The 13,688-nt window shown below is 40.6% G+C and overlaps 1 protein-coding gene across 1 annotated transcript in view; it reads left to right on the top strand.

The window, feature by feature from the left end:
• The window catches only part of LOC134349294 (ras-GEF domain-containing family member 1C-like), a 56,783-nt gene extending 46,094 nt beyond the window's left edge, over positions 1 to 10,689 (top strand). Inside the window, exons 13-15 of the mRNA XM_063053376.1 lie at positions 2,533 to 2,656; positions 3,976 to 4,048; positions 8,809 to 10,689. Of these exons, the coding sequence (XP_062909446.1) occupies positions 2,533 to 2,656; positions 3,976 to 4,048; positions 8,809 to 8,833 (222 nt within the window). The 3' untranslated portion in view covers positions 8,834 to 10,689. The remainder of the gene's footprint in view (positions 1 to 2,532; positions 2,657 to 3,975; positions 4,049 to 8,808) is intronic.
• Positions 10,690 to 13,688: the final 2,999 nt, after the last annotated feature.

Raw genomic sequence — 13,688 nt, 5'->3', positions numbered from 1 at the left:
ATCCCCATACATTCTGTCTTTTTGCAATTGATAGACCCATTTTTGCACTTTCTTCAACAATTATATCAGTTAAGTTTTGTAGTTCTTCCTCCGTACTTGCAATTAACACAGTGTCATATGCATATCTGAAGTTATTGAATTTCACCGCCAACTTTGATTCCCAAGATATCTCTTATTTTTTGTAATATTGTTTCACTGTACACATTAAATAAATCAGGGAACACACACCCTTGTCTAACACCTCTCTTGATTTTCATAAACTGACTCAATTCTCCATCTACTGTTACAGTAGCAGTTTGTTCCCAGTACAGATCTCTGATTAGGCGGAGGTCTTTCGAATCTAGATCCAGAGTTTTCTGTAATATTTCAATTAACTTATTGTGCTTCACTTTATCAAATGCTTTTGTGTAGTCGATAAAACAAACAAATCTTTTTGCACTTGAATAGCTCGTTCTGATAGTATCCTTAACATCAATATTGTGTTTCTTGTACCTTTGTCTTTCACAAAACCACATTTTTCTTTGCCTATTTCAGCTTGCATCTTACTTTCAACTCTTGTCATCAAAATTCTTAGAAGTATCTTGGTGATATGACTCATTAAACTTATGGTCCTATGTAATTCACATTCTATCGCTCCAGTTTTCTTAGGAAGAGTGATAAATACTGATTTTTTTCATCTCTTCTGGTATTATTCCAGTCTCATAAATGTCATTGATTAAATCAGTAAGTTTTTCAATTCCATAATCTTCAAGGGCGATAATTTGTTCTATTACTAATTCATCAGGGCCTGCTGCCTTTCCTTTCTTCATCTTATTTAATGCATTACAAACTTCAGATTTCACTCTCTCTAGGCCTTTCAATATTCGGTATGTTTCAATGAGATGCCCCCCTCATTCTTCTAAACTCCAGCAAGTTCAGACCAAGAACCATTAAATGCTCCTCATATGTTAACCCTTTCATTCCTGGAATCATTCTCTTGAACCTCTCCTGGACCCTCTCCAATGTTGGCACATCTTTCCTTAGGTAAAGGGCCCAAGGCTGCTCACAATACTCATATTACAGTATGACAAATGCCGTATAAAGCCTCAGCTTCACATCCTTGCGCTTATATTCTCATCCTCTCAAAATGAATGCTAACATTCAGTTGCCTTCCTTACCACCAACTCAACCTGCAAATTAATCCTTAGGGAATCCTGCACGAGGTCTCGCAAGTCTTTTTGCACCTCTGATTTTTGAGTTTTCTCCCTGTTTCGAAAACAGTCTATGCCTTTATTCCTTCTATCAAAGTGCACAACCATACACTTCCAGACGCTATATTCCATCTGCCATTTCTTTGTCCATTCTCCCAATCTGTCCGTCCTTCTACAAACCCTCTTCTTCCTCAACACTACCTGCCTCTACCTTTCTATAGTCTGAAAACTTGGTCATCAAGCTATCAATTTCATCATACAAATAGTTGACATATCACATGAGAAGAAATGTTCGCAGTCCCAGACCCCGCAGAACACCACTTGTCACCAGCCCTTTCTATCTGACCCTTTGCCTTCTTGCCAATCAGCCAATTTTCTATCAATGCTAGTATATTTCCTGTTCTACTCTGGGCTCTTATCTTGTTAAGCAGCCTCATGTGCTGCTCTTTGTCAAAAGCCTTCTGAAAATCCAAGTAAACAGCATCCACTGACTCCCCTTTGTCTATCCTGCCTGTTTATTTCCTTAAAGAATTCCAATGGAGTAAAGGAGAGGCAAGAGTGGATATTGGACCTCTGGAAAATGAAGCTGGAGCGGTAGTAATTGGAGACAAAAAATGGCGGACAAACTTAATAAGTATTTTGCATCAGTCTTCACTGTGGAAGACACAAGCAGTATGCCAGAAATTCGAGAATGTCTTCAGGAAACCATGCTGACTTTGGCCTATTTTATCATGTGTCTCCAAGTACCCTGAAATCTCATCATTAGTAATGGAATCCAACATCTTCCCAACTACTGAAGTTAGGCTAACTGATCTATAATTTCCTTTCTTCTACCTCCCTCCCTTCTTAATGAGAGGAGTGACATTTGCAATTTTCCAGTCCTCTGGAATCATTCCAGAATCTAGTGATTCTTGAAAGATCATTATTAATGCCTCCACAATCTTTTCAGCTACCTCTTTCAAGACCCTTGACTATAGTCCATCTAGTCCAGATGACTTACCTACTTTCAGAACTTTCAGCTTCTCAAGCACCTTCTCCTTACTAATAGCAACTGCCCTCACTTCTGCCCCCTGACATTCTCCTAGTTTCTACGACAGTGAAGACTGATGCCACTTTTTTGACTCCCATTACTACCTCTCCAGCGCCATTTTCCAGAGGGCCAATATCCAATCTTGCCTCTCTTTTACTCCTTATCCATTCAGAACAAAAAAAAGTTAGCATGCTTTGTAACTGTTAAATAATTATTTTTCCTATGCTTAAAGTATTTTAAGTTTATTTTCAAATTACATAAATTTAGAAAGGTTATATTCACCAGATGAATAATCACAAGCTTATTCTGTAGAAATTTTTAGAATTAGCCAAACAAGTAGGAGAATTTATGATGTGGAAGCAGGTGACATGTCCTTTTGAAGATGATCAAAATATCATCCATTACCTTCACACTGCTCCCGTCTTCTCCGAGGATGGTAAGTTGTTTCATTACTCTGTCGACAAATAATTGTTATCCTATGTTATTAAAACTTAAAATCTAGTGGAGTACTTCCTTGTGTAAGGCCCAAGTTTAAATTCCATCTGCCTGATATTTAGGCTCCAATAATTTGTCACTATATAGGTCATCTCCAGGTATTGACCACATTCCACTTTTGCAGATGACTATAAGTCAATTTTGTCCATTGGTTGGAAAATACACAAAAATCATTCAATATACTAACCATACCTCCACAATATCATAACAGATGGCATGAAAGGCAGAAGACTGATAAGAAAGAACAATTATAGTGGAGAGAGTATGAGGGAAAACTAGTCCTGGCATTGATAGTAACAAATGTATGTTTGCTGGACTTTAGAATTTAATAAAATGACAGGAGCTTGTTCATATGTAGATGTGTCCATAAGTCAGGCATTCTAACCCATGAAGACTTCTATAATAAATTGGTAGATCGAGCAAGGAAAGTGAATCTAAGACTTCCTCAGCCCAAGCTCAGTTTTCTATTCAAGATCTCTGCAGAGATCATAATTTCCTTTCTCTGTCCTTCTCAATAAAACAACTGAAAGTTAGATCCTCAGTAGATCTGGTAATATTTCACTGTACCTTTTGTCGATCTTCGAAGACGATGAAACAAATTTTAGTAGTACAGGGGCAGGGGTGTCAACAGCAAGCTGTTCACAATAATCTGACTGAGAAAATAATGTATTGTTCCTCATGCATTTATCTACTAAGGCTAACTGCAAGAATTTTATACCCTTGGAGTGGTGGCTTATTGACAAATAATCCTACCTCACGTCCTTAACTATCTGTTCCCAAAATAACAGATTGCTTTCAGTGCAAGGACAGAGTAGCAAGAAGATGTCGCATACTGCCATTACTTGGCCCCTTACAAAAACTTTAGATGTTAAAAATGTGACTTTTTGTGAAGGAAATAGAGTTAGTAGGTTAATACCACAATATTAACTCATTTTTATTGGGGCCTTTATAATTGGCTGAATAAGGTGTTTCGTACCGTGGAATTTTAGCCTTCAAAAGAAGACACAACAAAACCACTTCCACACAGTTTCAGTGCTATTGAAATCTGAAGTTAACTTGATTTCAAATATTGTTCTTTACCAGTCTGAAATTGGCTCAGTCCATTTACTTACTTCAAGACTCAACATGATAGATGTATACTAACTAGGACTTTATTTCATTTTAAATTAGATTTTACATGACAGAAAAATTAAATTAAGCTCTTTTGCGTAGCTTAAAGAAACTAAATAACAGAGCTTTCATTCCATTCCTACTCTAAAGGCTTGTATTTGGCATCATACGAAAGTGAAAGTCCTGAAAATCAGGTTGAAAAGGAAAGGTGGAAAGCTTTAAGGTAAAGATCTCATTCTATTTTCTTCCTAGCTCAAAAGCTGTCAAATCTATGAAACGTAATATATTTTTTAAATCATATAACATTAGTTCCAACAGCTGGCAAAAAAAATAATTTTGCATTTGCCTTGCAAATTGTATCAATCAGAAATTATACAGTAATTGCAGCAGAGAAATGGGTCTTTTGGACCAACATGGCCACTCTGATGTTTATGCTCCTTAACAATAATGTACATTAAATTCTTCCTGTGTTTATCTAGCTGTAGCTTTGCTAGTTGCTCAGTTGATCCTGGTGGGAATATGCTCTCCATTTTTTATCATTCTTTGACAGTTTTTCCCTATTTATTAGTGACTCTGTTTATTGGCACTTTGCAGTTTTACTAATTATTTCACATACACTGGATGATTCAAACTGCAGCAACTTTTGACCAAAGGTACTTGCATCATACACCGGGGTGTCCTCTTCAGTTACCTGATGAAGTAACCATGGCCTTTGGCCAGCGGTAGATGTTGTAAGGTGGTGCCCAACCTTCATGGAGTGTTTCGACCCTTAACCACTACACTCTCCAGTTGGTGGGCCAGCAGTGGTGGCCAATCACTGCCCATCTGCTCCTGACTTGCAGCTCAACTCGTCTCACCTGCCCAATATCCAGCCAGAAGCTCTTTCTGCTTCCTCCCCCATCCTGCGAGCTGCTTGGTTCTTGTTCTTTTCATTAAGGCCCATTGCAGACAGCAACCTCCTTGCTGGGAACCGTCCACAGCTGATCTCCATGAGGAATGGCCACGTTTGCCATCCTTTGTCCCTGCACTTCTAGACTGAGGATTGGTACCTCAGGGTCTTCATCTGGTGAGCCTCCTCTCATCCTTCCTCCCATGGTACTGTGAGCTCCAGCAGGATGATTTTTTTGTCTTCAATGAACCACAGAACGCTGTCAGGTCAAAGTGTAGTTTGCACCACCACCAGGAACTGGTGCTTCCTCCCCACATCGACCCTCACCTCCCAAGATTTGGCAGTTTGCAACAGATTGGATTGAGTCCTCTTTGATATGACTAGTGTGGCGCTCTCCTTGATTAAAATGACTGCCCTATTGGCCTCTCTGCCAGCTGGTCTCTTTTTGCACCTCTCCTGCTCCAGTGTGCCAGTAAAGGACAGCAGGACCTTGTCATGGCGCCACCTATGCCATCCTTGTGATTAAGCTGTTTTGTATCCTGACAGTATGTGTGCCAGTGAACCCCACTGACCATAAAACTTGCAATTAAGGTCCTCTGTAAACCTCCATGTAGGCAGCTGTGATGGTGTTGGAAGAGTGTCATACAAGGACTGCAGAAGGAAAGAAATGTGGTAGGGCTCCTGTCTCCAAAGCTCTGCCCAAGTGATCTTGCACTTGGGGAAAATCCCATTTTGTCCAAGAGCCCTGTGACCACCGCGCCCCTCCCCCCAAACTCCACTGCCTTCAATAACCCCCTTTCATCCTCACAGTTCTGTAGCTCTGCCTGGATACTTCTGCCCCGATCTTGGTGTGACTCCTATTTGATTTATTAGCTTGTCTTTGGAGCCCCTCAGTGTTAACACAACTCTACACTTTCCCATTTTAAACACCTCCACTACCGATGACAACAGGAGCTGTAGCTGACCTGATCTTGTGTGGAGCCCCACTGAAGGAAAACTTGGGGAGGAATCATCAGCCTCCTCCACAGGTGCCTGTTGACTTTCTATTCTGTGATTTCTACCATGGTCATGGGGAACTTGTAAAACGTGAAAAGCCAGAGCAGCCTTAGTAGAAGACTATGTTGGTACAGCCATGTCTTACATTTACCAAGGAGTCTGGGTTTGTCAACCTTCAGCCACTCTTCAGTCTGCTTTACGGTGTTGGTGATGTTGGTGCTGTCCGTCATTGCTGCATTAAACCACTTTCCAAGACACTTTACTGGGTTGTCCTCTGTGGATGGAATGACTTCTCCCTGTAGTTGAAGACTGAACTTGCTAGTAACCTTGCCCTTTTTGATCACCATGCATCTGGACTTCCTGGTCTTGAAGGTCATCCTAGCCCAGGTAGCTATGTTGTCCAGGGTTTCCAGTGCCCGTCTTGCTTGGACATGGGTTACAGTGGTTACTGTGACATCATCCATGAACCCCCGCACTGCAGGTTGTCAGATGCTGGGCTCCAATGCTGGACCTTGGGTTTTGTCTGCTGCTGCTGATATGAGGAGGTTCAAACCCATGAAAAATAAGATGGGGGAGATGGTACAGCCAGTTGGAATCTTTTTTTTTGGGGGGGGGGTCGTGCCACCTGGGTTGAAAAGTGGGCTGAAGTGTAGCATAGCTTGAATCCTCCTAGGTAGCTGGTGATCATGGGCCAGGCCAGGCTGGTTAAGGACATGTGGAATTGATCTGTAGGTGTTGGCTAGGTCTAACCAGATGACTGTTAGGTCACCTTTCTTCTATCTGGCCTTACAGATCAATTGGCTGATTATTGAGATGTGTTCAAGGCACCCAGAAAAACCTGGGATGCCATTTTTCTGGATGGATGTGTTGATATAGTGGTTCTCCATTAAGTAAGAGGTCAGCCTGCTCGCAAGCACTGAGAAGAATATCTTGCACTCCACACTAAGGAGGGAGATTGTCCTAAACTGGGTGATTGTAAAGCAATCTTCTTCCTTAGGAACAGTTTCACGGATGGTCCTCTGGTCCAAATCTTCCTCATTATCTTCCACGTCCTCCAGAGGAGTTTTAGGCATTTCTTATATATCTTGTAGGGTATACCACTTGGTCCTGGGGCAGTAGATGATTTTGCTTTCTTGATGATATCCTGGACCTCCTGCCATGTGGGCTCTGCCACATTCAGCTCAGTTGCTGGGATTCTTGGTTGGGAGTTTTTTGGATTGAATTCTAGTCCTGATTCCTATGGGGATTGCTGTGTGATTCTCACAGAAGTTCTGCCGCCTCTTGCTTTGAGCTGGTTAGGGTGCCAGATGTTTGCTGGTTGAGAAGAGCCCTGATGAACCTGATTGGTGTTTAACAAACTGCACTCTCCTTCTCTCTTTCTCCCTTCTTCACTTTCGCAGCTGCCCAACCCTCCTGAACTTGCACAGCGGTTCCCGCAGATTGCTGGTTAGATCTTTGACACATTCTTTTTCATCAGGTGAACTGCTTTTGAATTGTTTGTTCAGGGTCTTTATCTCACTCTCAGGTGGTGAATCTCCCTTTCCCTCCTGTCTGGTTGCTGTGATGGTTTAAAGTCCCCTTTCTTCTCCATTGGGCCGAATCACCTTTTAGCAAAATTGAACACAATGGTTGTGAGGGATCCACATTTCCTGTACACAGGTCCTGCCAATGTAGCTTCCAAGATGCAATCCAGGTCGTCATCAAACTGCTTCCAAGATGCATTTTCTGGTGATCTAGGCCAATTGATCTTCTCTTTCCTCGAGGAATGGATTAGGGTGTCAAAGGGGGCACTCACTTGGTCCCTTCTTTGGAACTGGTGCAGCTCAGGTTTGGAGAGATCATCAGCTCTGTGGGGTGCTTCCTGGTTGGAGTTCTCCATCATCTGACCAGATGTTGGGTCCGTGCCTTGTACTGGAGTTGCCTTTGTTCCACAGCTCGACCTGTTTTGGAGTATCTTGAGGCCTTTGATGTTTTTGCAGATTTTGCCACAATGGCACTTGGCAATGATTGTCTTCCTGGTCAGTGTTGTTTGCATGGGCCTTCTTGTTATCATATTTCCAGTCCTGGTCATTGCCATTATGTTCGTCCTGTTGAGTCTCTCATCCTCCCCACTCCCCTCAGGAGACTCAGGGGTATTGTGTATTTAGTTCATCCATAGCTGGTATGGTTCCCTCTTGTGAGTGCTGCACACAAGGTTGCTAGCCTTGTGTGCCCTTGCCAGTCTTTCCTGGAGGTCAGCTGTCTTGCTCTCGTCTCCGACCTTTGTCGGTTGCCATCCAGTCTTTCCTGGAAGCCATTAGCGAGCCAGATGTCGCTTTGTCCCTTCTTCACTATCGCAGCTGCCCAACCCTCCTGAACTTGCACAGTGGTTCCCACAGTTTGCTGGTTAGATCTTTGACACATTCTTTTTCATCAGGTGAACTGTTTTTGAATAAAAGTGAATAAAATACATAAACGTGCTCTCTTCAGTTACCTGACAAGGTAACCGTGACCTTTGGCCAGGAACAGATGTCATCAGGTGGTGCCCAACCTTCATAGGGTATAACTGTAGAATATAACTAAGAGACCAGTTCAATGTGAGGAGTTTGATAGCTCCAGAATCACAGTAAAAACTGAGAGGATTCGGCATCTGGCACAATTGTGCGTCATTTGCTGTATTTTTAGGATCCTGATGAGTTTGTTTCCACAGCTTTAAGCTTACAGGTTCACTGGAAAATGCATTATACCGGTGTGCCATTTTTTTTTAAGTGATTAAAACTTGTTGTTTATCTGTTAGTCCAGAAAATCTGCCAGTGCAGCAGCAAACTCTGAAAGGTTCTTGTTTATCTAAGTTTTATTGTGGAGAGCAAGGACTCAGTGGGTTGAACTCCAACAAAACAAAAAAAGTCTGTTTTTACCACAGATGTAAAGGACATGTCTTTTAAGTACTGTATAATTATGGTTCTAAACAACTGAATTAGCAAAGGAATTAAGTTTTTGAATATTCCATTTCATAGTAATATACTTCCAATGCTTATAGGTAACTCGAGCAATCTGAATTAATTCAACATATTTGTTTGGATTTTCATATTATAGATTTTCTAATTTTTCTGTTTCAGATCAACTCTGTTGGGAAAGACATGATGATCTGAGAGTAGGAAGATTCTTTTCTTCCAGTAGTATAGCTTGCACTATTGACTTCATAGAACCAGCAAAGTCGTGGGTTTTCTTATGAACTTTGATGAGCAGGATTCATCAATTGAAATTATATTGATGCAAAGGAAATAATTCCCACATTGCAAACTCCTCTTTGAGCAAAAGCAGTACTTAAGTCGTGCAGATGCTGTTAAAGGAAAGCGGGATAATATTGAATTACAGAAGAAACTGAAAACAGAAATACTTCAGTTATAAGTCTGCCATTGATTTAGTCAAAACAACAGCCTGCACACAAATCTTTTTTGTGTCAATCAACTCTAGTATGTTAGTAGATATTCCTTTTATAATCTGGGCACTGGATTTCTCATGTTTAAACTCTACTTGAATTGGGTTTGAATATATGAGCTATGTTCAACAAACAGTGGGTTCACTGTGATCTTTATCTTAACTGGAATGGAACACTTCCATATGCAGGGAGGGAGATTCGACTAGACTGATATTCAGTTGTGTACATTACTTGTTAACTCGACTGTGTTGTAATGTTTTACTCAGTGCGTACATGACCTGCTCATATGCATGAAGTTAAATGTCTCATTAAAAAGTTTGAATTTGCTGTGTCATTTTTAACCTTGCTGTTTAGCAGGACAAGATGAAATAATTCATCACTAACACTGTTAAAACAAGAAAAACATGCACAATGAATATATAAATCTGATCAAGTTCTATCTTAATTCACTTGTGAGAAAACTATAGATTGTAAAATATCATCTATCAATATATCAATCCACATTACAATCACTGTTTAATACAACACATTAAAAACTGATTATAATAGGTCATGGAGGCATAACTGACTGCAAATACACAATGTCTGTAAAATTTCCATAAACTGTCTACCATTGAGATTTAAGTGGGACAGAAGCATGCCATGTAGTGGTATTTTTTAAAAAATATATTTTTCACATCCAGTCACCTTTATAATTTACCAAACAATGAAATACTGTTAAGTACTGTTAGCTATCATCTGAACAAACCTGTTGATAAAAAATATTACAAAAAAGTCTGCTGTGTATGATTATACCACAGTGTTACTTAAATTTCTAGGAATTGAAGCCATTCATAATACACTTTGTAGTGTATATGTATAAAAATGGCATTTGATCAAAGTAACTTAAATGGATATTTTTATTAGTATGTTAATGTAAATGGAATTATAATGTCGTCACACTGATTACTGAAAAGTGCATACGTATTCTGATCTTCTTTGTCTTGCATCTAATTGTTTTACAAAGTTTTTTTTTAATAAATTGTTTGTTCATTATTTTATTAAACTAGAATTACCAAGATCACCCAAATCAATGCAACTCATATTTATTAGCCTCAAAGTAGCGGTAAATGTGGCCAAACTGCTGTCTACTATTAGACACATATGTGTTATTGAAACTTAATGTGCACAATTTTCTATTTTGTGCTTGGTCATACTTGACGTCCTAATGTTTCATTACTACATTCCACACTTGAAAATCTGTTGTAAAATACTCCCTGTAATTAGTCTAAAGAGCATGCTTCCTTCCACAGTTTGGTAGCTGTATTCTTTATTTGGTGAAAATAAATGAAGTTGCAGCGGTGGTAAATGAAATTTGTTTGTTTTTATACTGCTGTATGAGATTATTAATGGAAATATTGTTCATAATATACCGGCTAATTTATCTGTGCATAGAATTTATATGTAATTTATACTGTGTTCTAACAGTCTGGCTGAATGGTTATCAATTTCTAATTTTTGTACCCATAGTTGTGAATGTTTTAAATTCTTCTAATAAATGAAGTGAGTCATTATAATCGTGAAACAATTGGAAACATTTTGTTGCATCCTGTCCATTTTGCACACAGGTATATGGATTAGGAGTGGGAGCCGACAATTGGCCTGGAGCCTGTGCCGGTATTTAAGGTGGTCTTGACTGACATGATTGCAAGCTCATTTCTACATTCCCATCTACCTGCACTAATCCTTCGCCCCTACTTTAATAGCTATTTAGTTATGGACATACAGAACTGAACAGGCCTTTTTGGTCCAATGAGCAGTGCTGTCCTGCAGCCCACCTACTTAACGCTAGCCCAATCACAGGACAATTTACAATGACTAATTAACCTACTAGCCAGTATGTCTCTGGACTGTGGGAGGAAACAGGAGTTCCCGGAGGAAACCCACACAGTCACGGGGAGAGTGTACAAACTCTTTACAGACAGTGCTGGAACTGGACAACAAACTCTGACGCCCCAAGCTGTAATACTAAGGCACTTATCTTACATCTGTGCTTCAACAGTATTCAAAGACTCTGCTTTCAAGATTCTTATTAGTCTTTGAAATATACTTTCTTAGACAAGACAGAATTATCAATGTTAAGAAGGTTCATCCAAAAGAGGAAACATCCTTTCTACAACCATCGCACTGAGAGCCCTCAGGATCTTAGGGTTGTCTTAAGATCCCACCCACACTTGTAAACTCCAGCGGATATAACATAGTCATAGTCATAGTCATACTTCATTGATCCCGGGGGAAATTGGTTTTTGTTACAGTTGCACCATAAATAATAAATAGTAATAGAACCATAAATAGTTAAATAGTAATATGTAAATTATGCCAGGAAATAAGTCCAGGACCAGCCTAATGGCTCAGGGTGTCTGACCCTCCAAGGGAGGAGTTATAAAGTTTGATGGCCACAGGCAGGAATGACTTCTTATGACACTCTGCGTTGCATCTCGGTGGAATGAGTCTCTGGCTGAATGTACTGCAGTGCCCAACCAATACATTATGTAGTGGATGGGAGACATTGTCCAAGATAGCATGCAACTTGGACAGCATCCTCTTTTCAGACACCACCGTCAGAGAGTCCAGTTCCATCTCCACAACATTACTGGCCTTACGAATGAGTTTGTTGATTCTGTTGGTGTCTGCCACCCTCAGCCTGCTGCCCCAGCACACAACAGCAAACATGATCGCACTGGCCACCACAGACTCGTAGAACATCCTCAGCATCATCTGGCAGATGTTAAAGGACCTCAGGAAATAGAGACCGCTCTGACCCTTCTTGTAGACAGCCTCAGTGTTCTTTGACCAGTCCAGTTTATTGTCAATTCGTATCCCCAGGTATTTGTAATCCTCCACCATGTCCACACTGACCCCCTGGATGGAAACAGGGGTCACCGGTACCTTAGCTCTACCCTATCCAAGTTTACCCTATCCAAATTTACTTCATGAGAATCTACTCGTTCCAAGTATTATTGTAACAAGTATCCACTACACTGCTTCCAACAACATATTGTACTCCTTATGAGATAGTGAGAAACTCCAGACAGTGGCCTGTCCAATGCTGAAGTAATTGAGGTTGCTTTGTGTACTCAATTGTTCTTACATCCCACTCGCTTTCCCAATTACCTGCTGCACTGCCTGCCAATGTTGTGCAAATCATCCCAAATCCATCCGTTCCTCAGGGCTCACTGAATTCTCAGCACTGCCAAACTTAGCAATTTATTCCTTCTTCAAAACATTTACAACAAAGTTTCACGTGGTTTGATGAGATGTTCCACTTAGCCAACCGCAATTATTCCATTTTCAAAAATGTTTCTACATTTTGTTTTCAAGAACTGCAAATCAGAAAGAAATTTCCCTCTGGAATTGCACAGTGCTGGCTTTAATTGAGGCCATTGTAAATAAAGCTGATCCTTTCAGGAATGAGAGGAACTGATATTCTGTATGGAGACTGAGAGGGTATTGCAGTGGGATGAACCATTAACCATTTTCCATAAATTTCAGTTTGGAGTTTTAATTTAGAGTTACAGCACAATAACAGGTCCTTCTGGCCCAGTGAGCCCATGCCTCCCAAATGCATCCACGTGACCAATTAACCTGCTAACCTCTATCGCTTTGGAATGTAGGAGGAAACCAGAGCAGCCCCACACGATCACAGGAAGAACATACAAACTCTTTACGGACAGCTGTGGGATTGAACCCAGGTCACAGGTACTGCTACGCTACCATGCTGCCCTTGCCACCAGGACAATTCCATCAGGTATGGGAGCCGAATTAGGCCATTTGGCCCATCGAATTTGCTCTACCATTTCATCATGGCTGATCCACTTTCCTGCCTTCTCCCTGTATCCCTTCATGCCCTGACCAGTCAGGAATCTATCAACCTCTGCCTCCACAGCTGCCCGTGACAAAGAATTCCACAAATTCACCACTCTCTGGTTAAAGAAATTCTTCGTCATCTCCATTCTAAAAAGATGCCCCTCTATTGTCCTCTGATCTTAGACTCTACCATCATAGGAAACATCCTCTCCATATCCACTTTCTCAAGGCCTTAAACCATTCGATAGGTTTCAATGAGGTCATTCCTCATTCTTCTGAATTCTAATGAATACAGGCCAGAGCCATCAAATGCTCTTCATATGATAAGCCATTCAATCCCGGAATTATTTTCGTGAACCTCCTTAGAACCTTCTCTAGTTTTAGCACATCCTTTCTAAGACAAAGGACCTCACCAGTGATTTAGAAAGTATCAACATTACATCCTTGCTTTTATATACTAGTCCTCTTGAAATGAATGCTAAAATTGCATTTGCCTTCCTCACCACAGACTCAGCCTGCAAATTAACCTTTAGAGAATCCTGCACAAGGACCCCCATGTCCTGTTGCACCTCAGTTTTTTGTATTTTCTCTCTATTTAGAAAATAGTCATTTCTTCTACCAAAGTGCATGACCATACACTTCCCAACACTGTATTCCATCATCATTTCTCTGCCAATTCTCCTAATCTGTCTGTCCTTCTGTAGTCTCTCT

This window comes from Mobula hypostoma, chromosome 7, assembly GCF_963921235.1.
Source record: "Mobula hypostoma chromosome 7, sMobHyp1.1, whole genome shotgun sequence".
NCBI lineage: Eukaryota > Metazoa > Chordata > Chondrichthyes > Myliobatiformes > Myliobatidae > Mobula > Mobula hypostoma.
The sequence above is the reverse complement of the archived record's forward strand: the minus strand, read 5'-3'. Positions and strand labels throughout refer to the sequence as shown.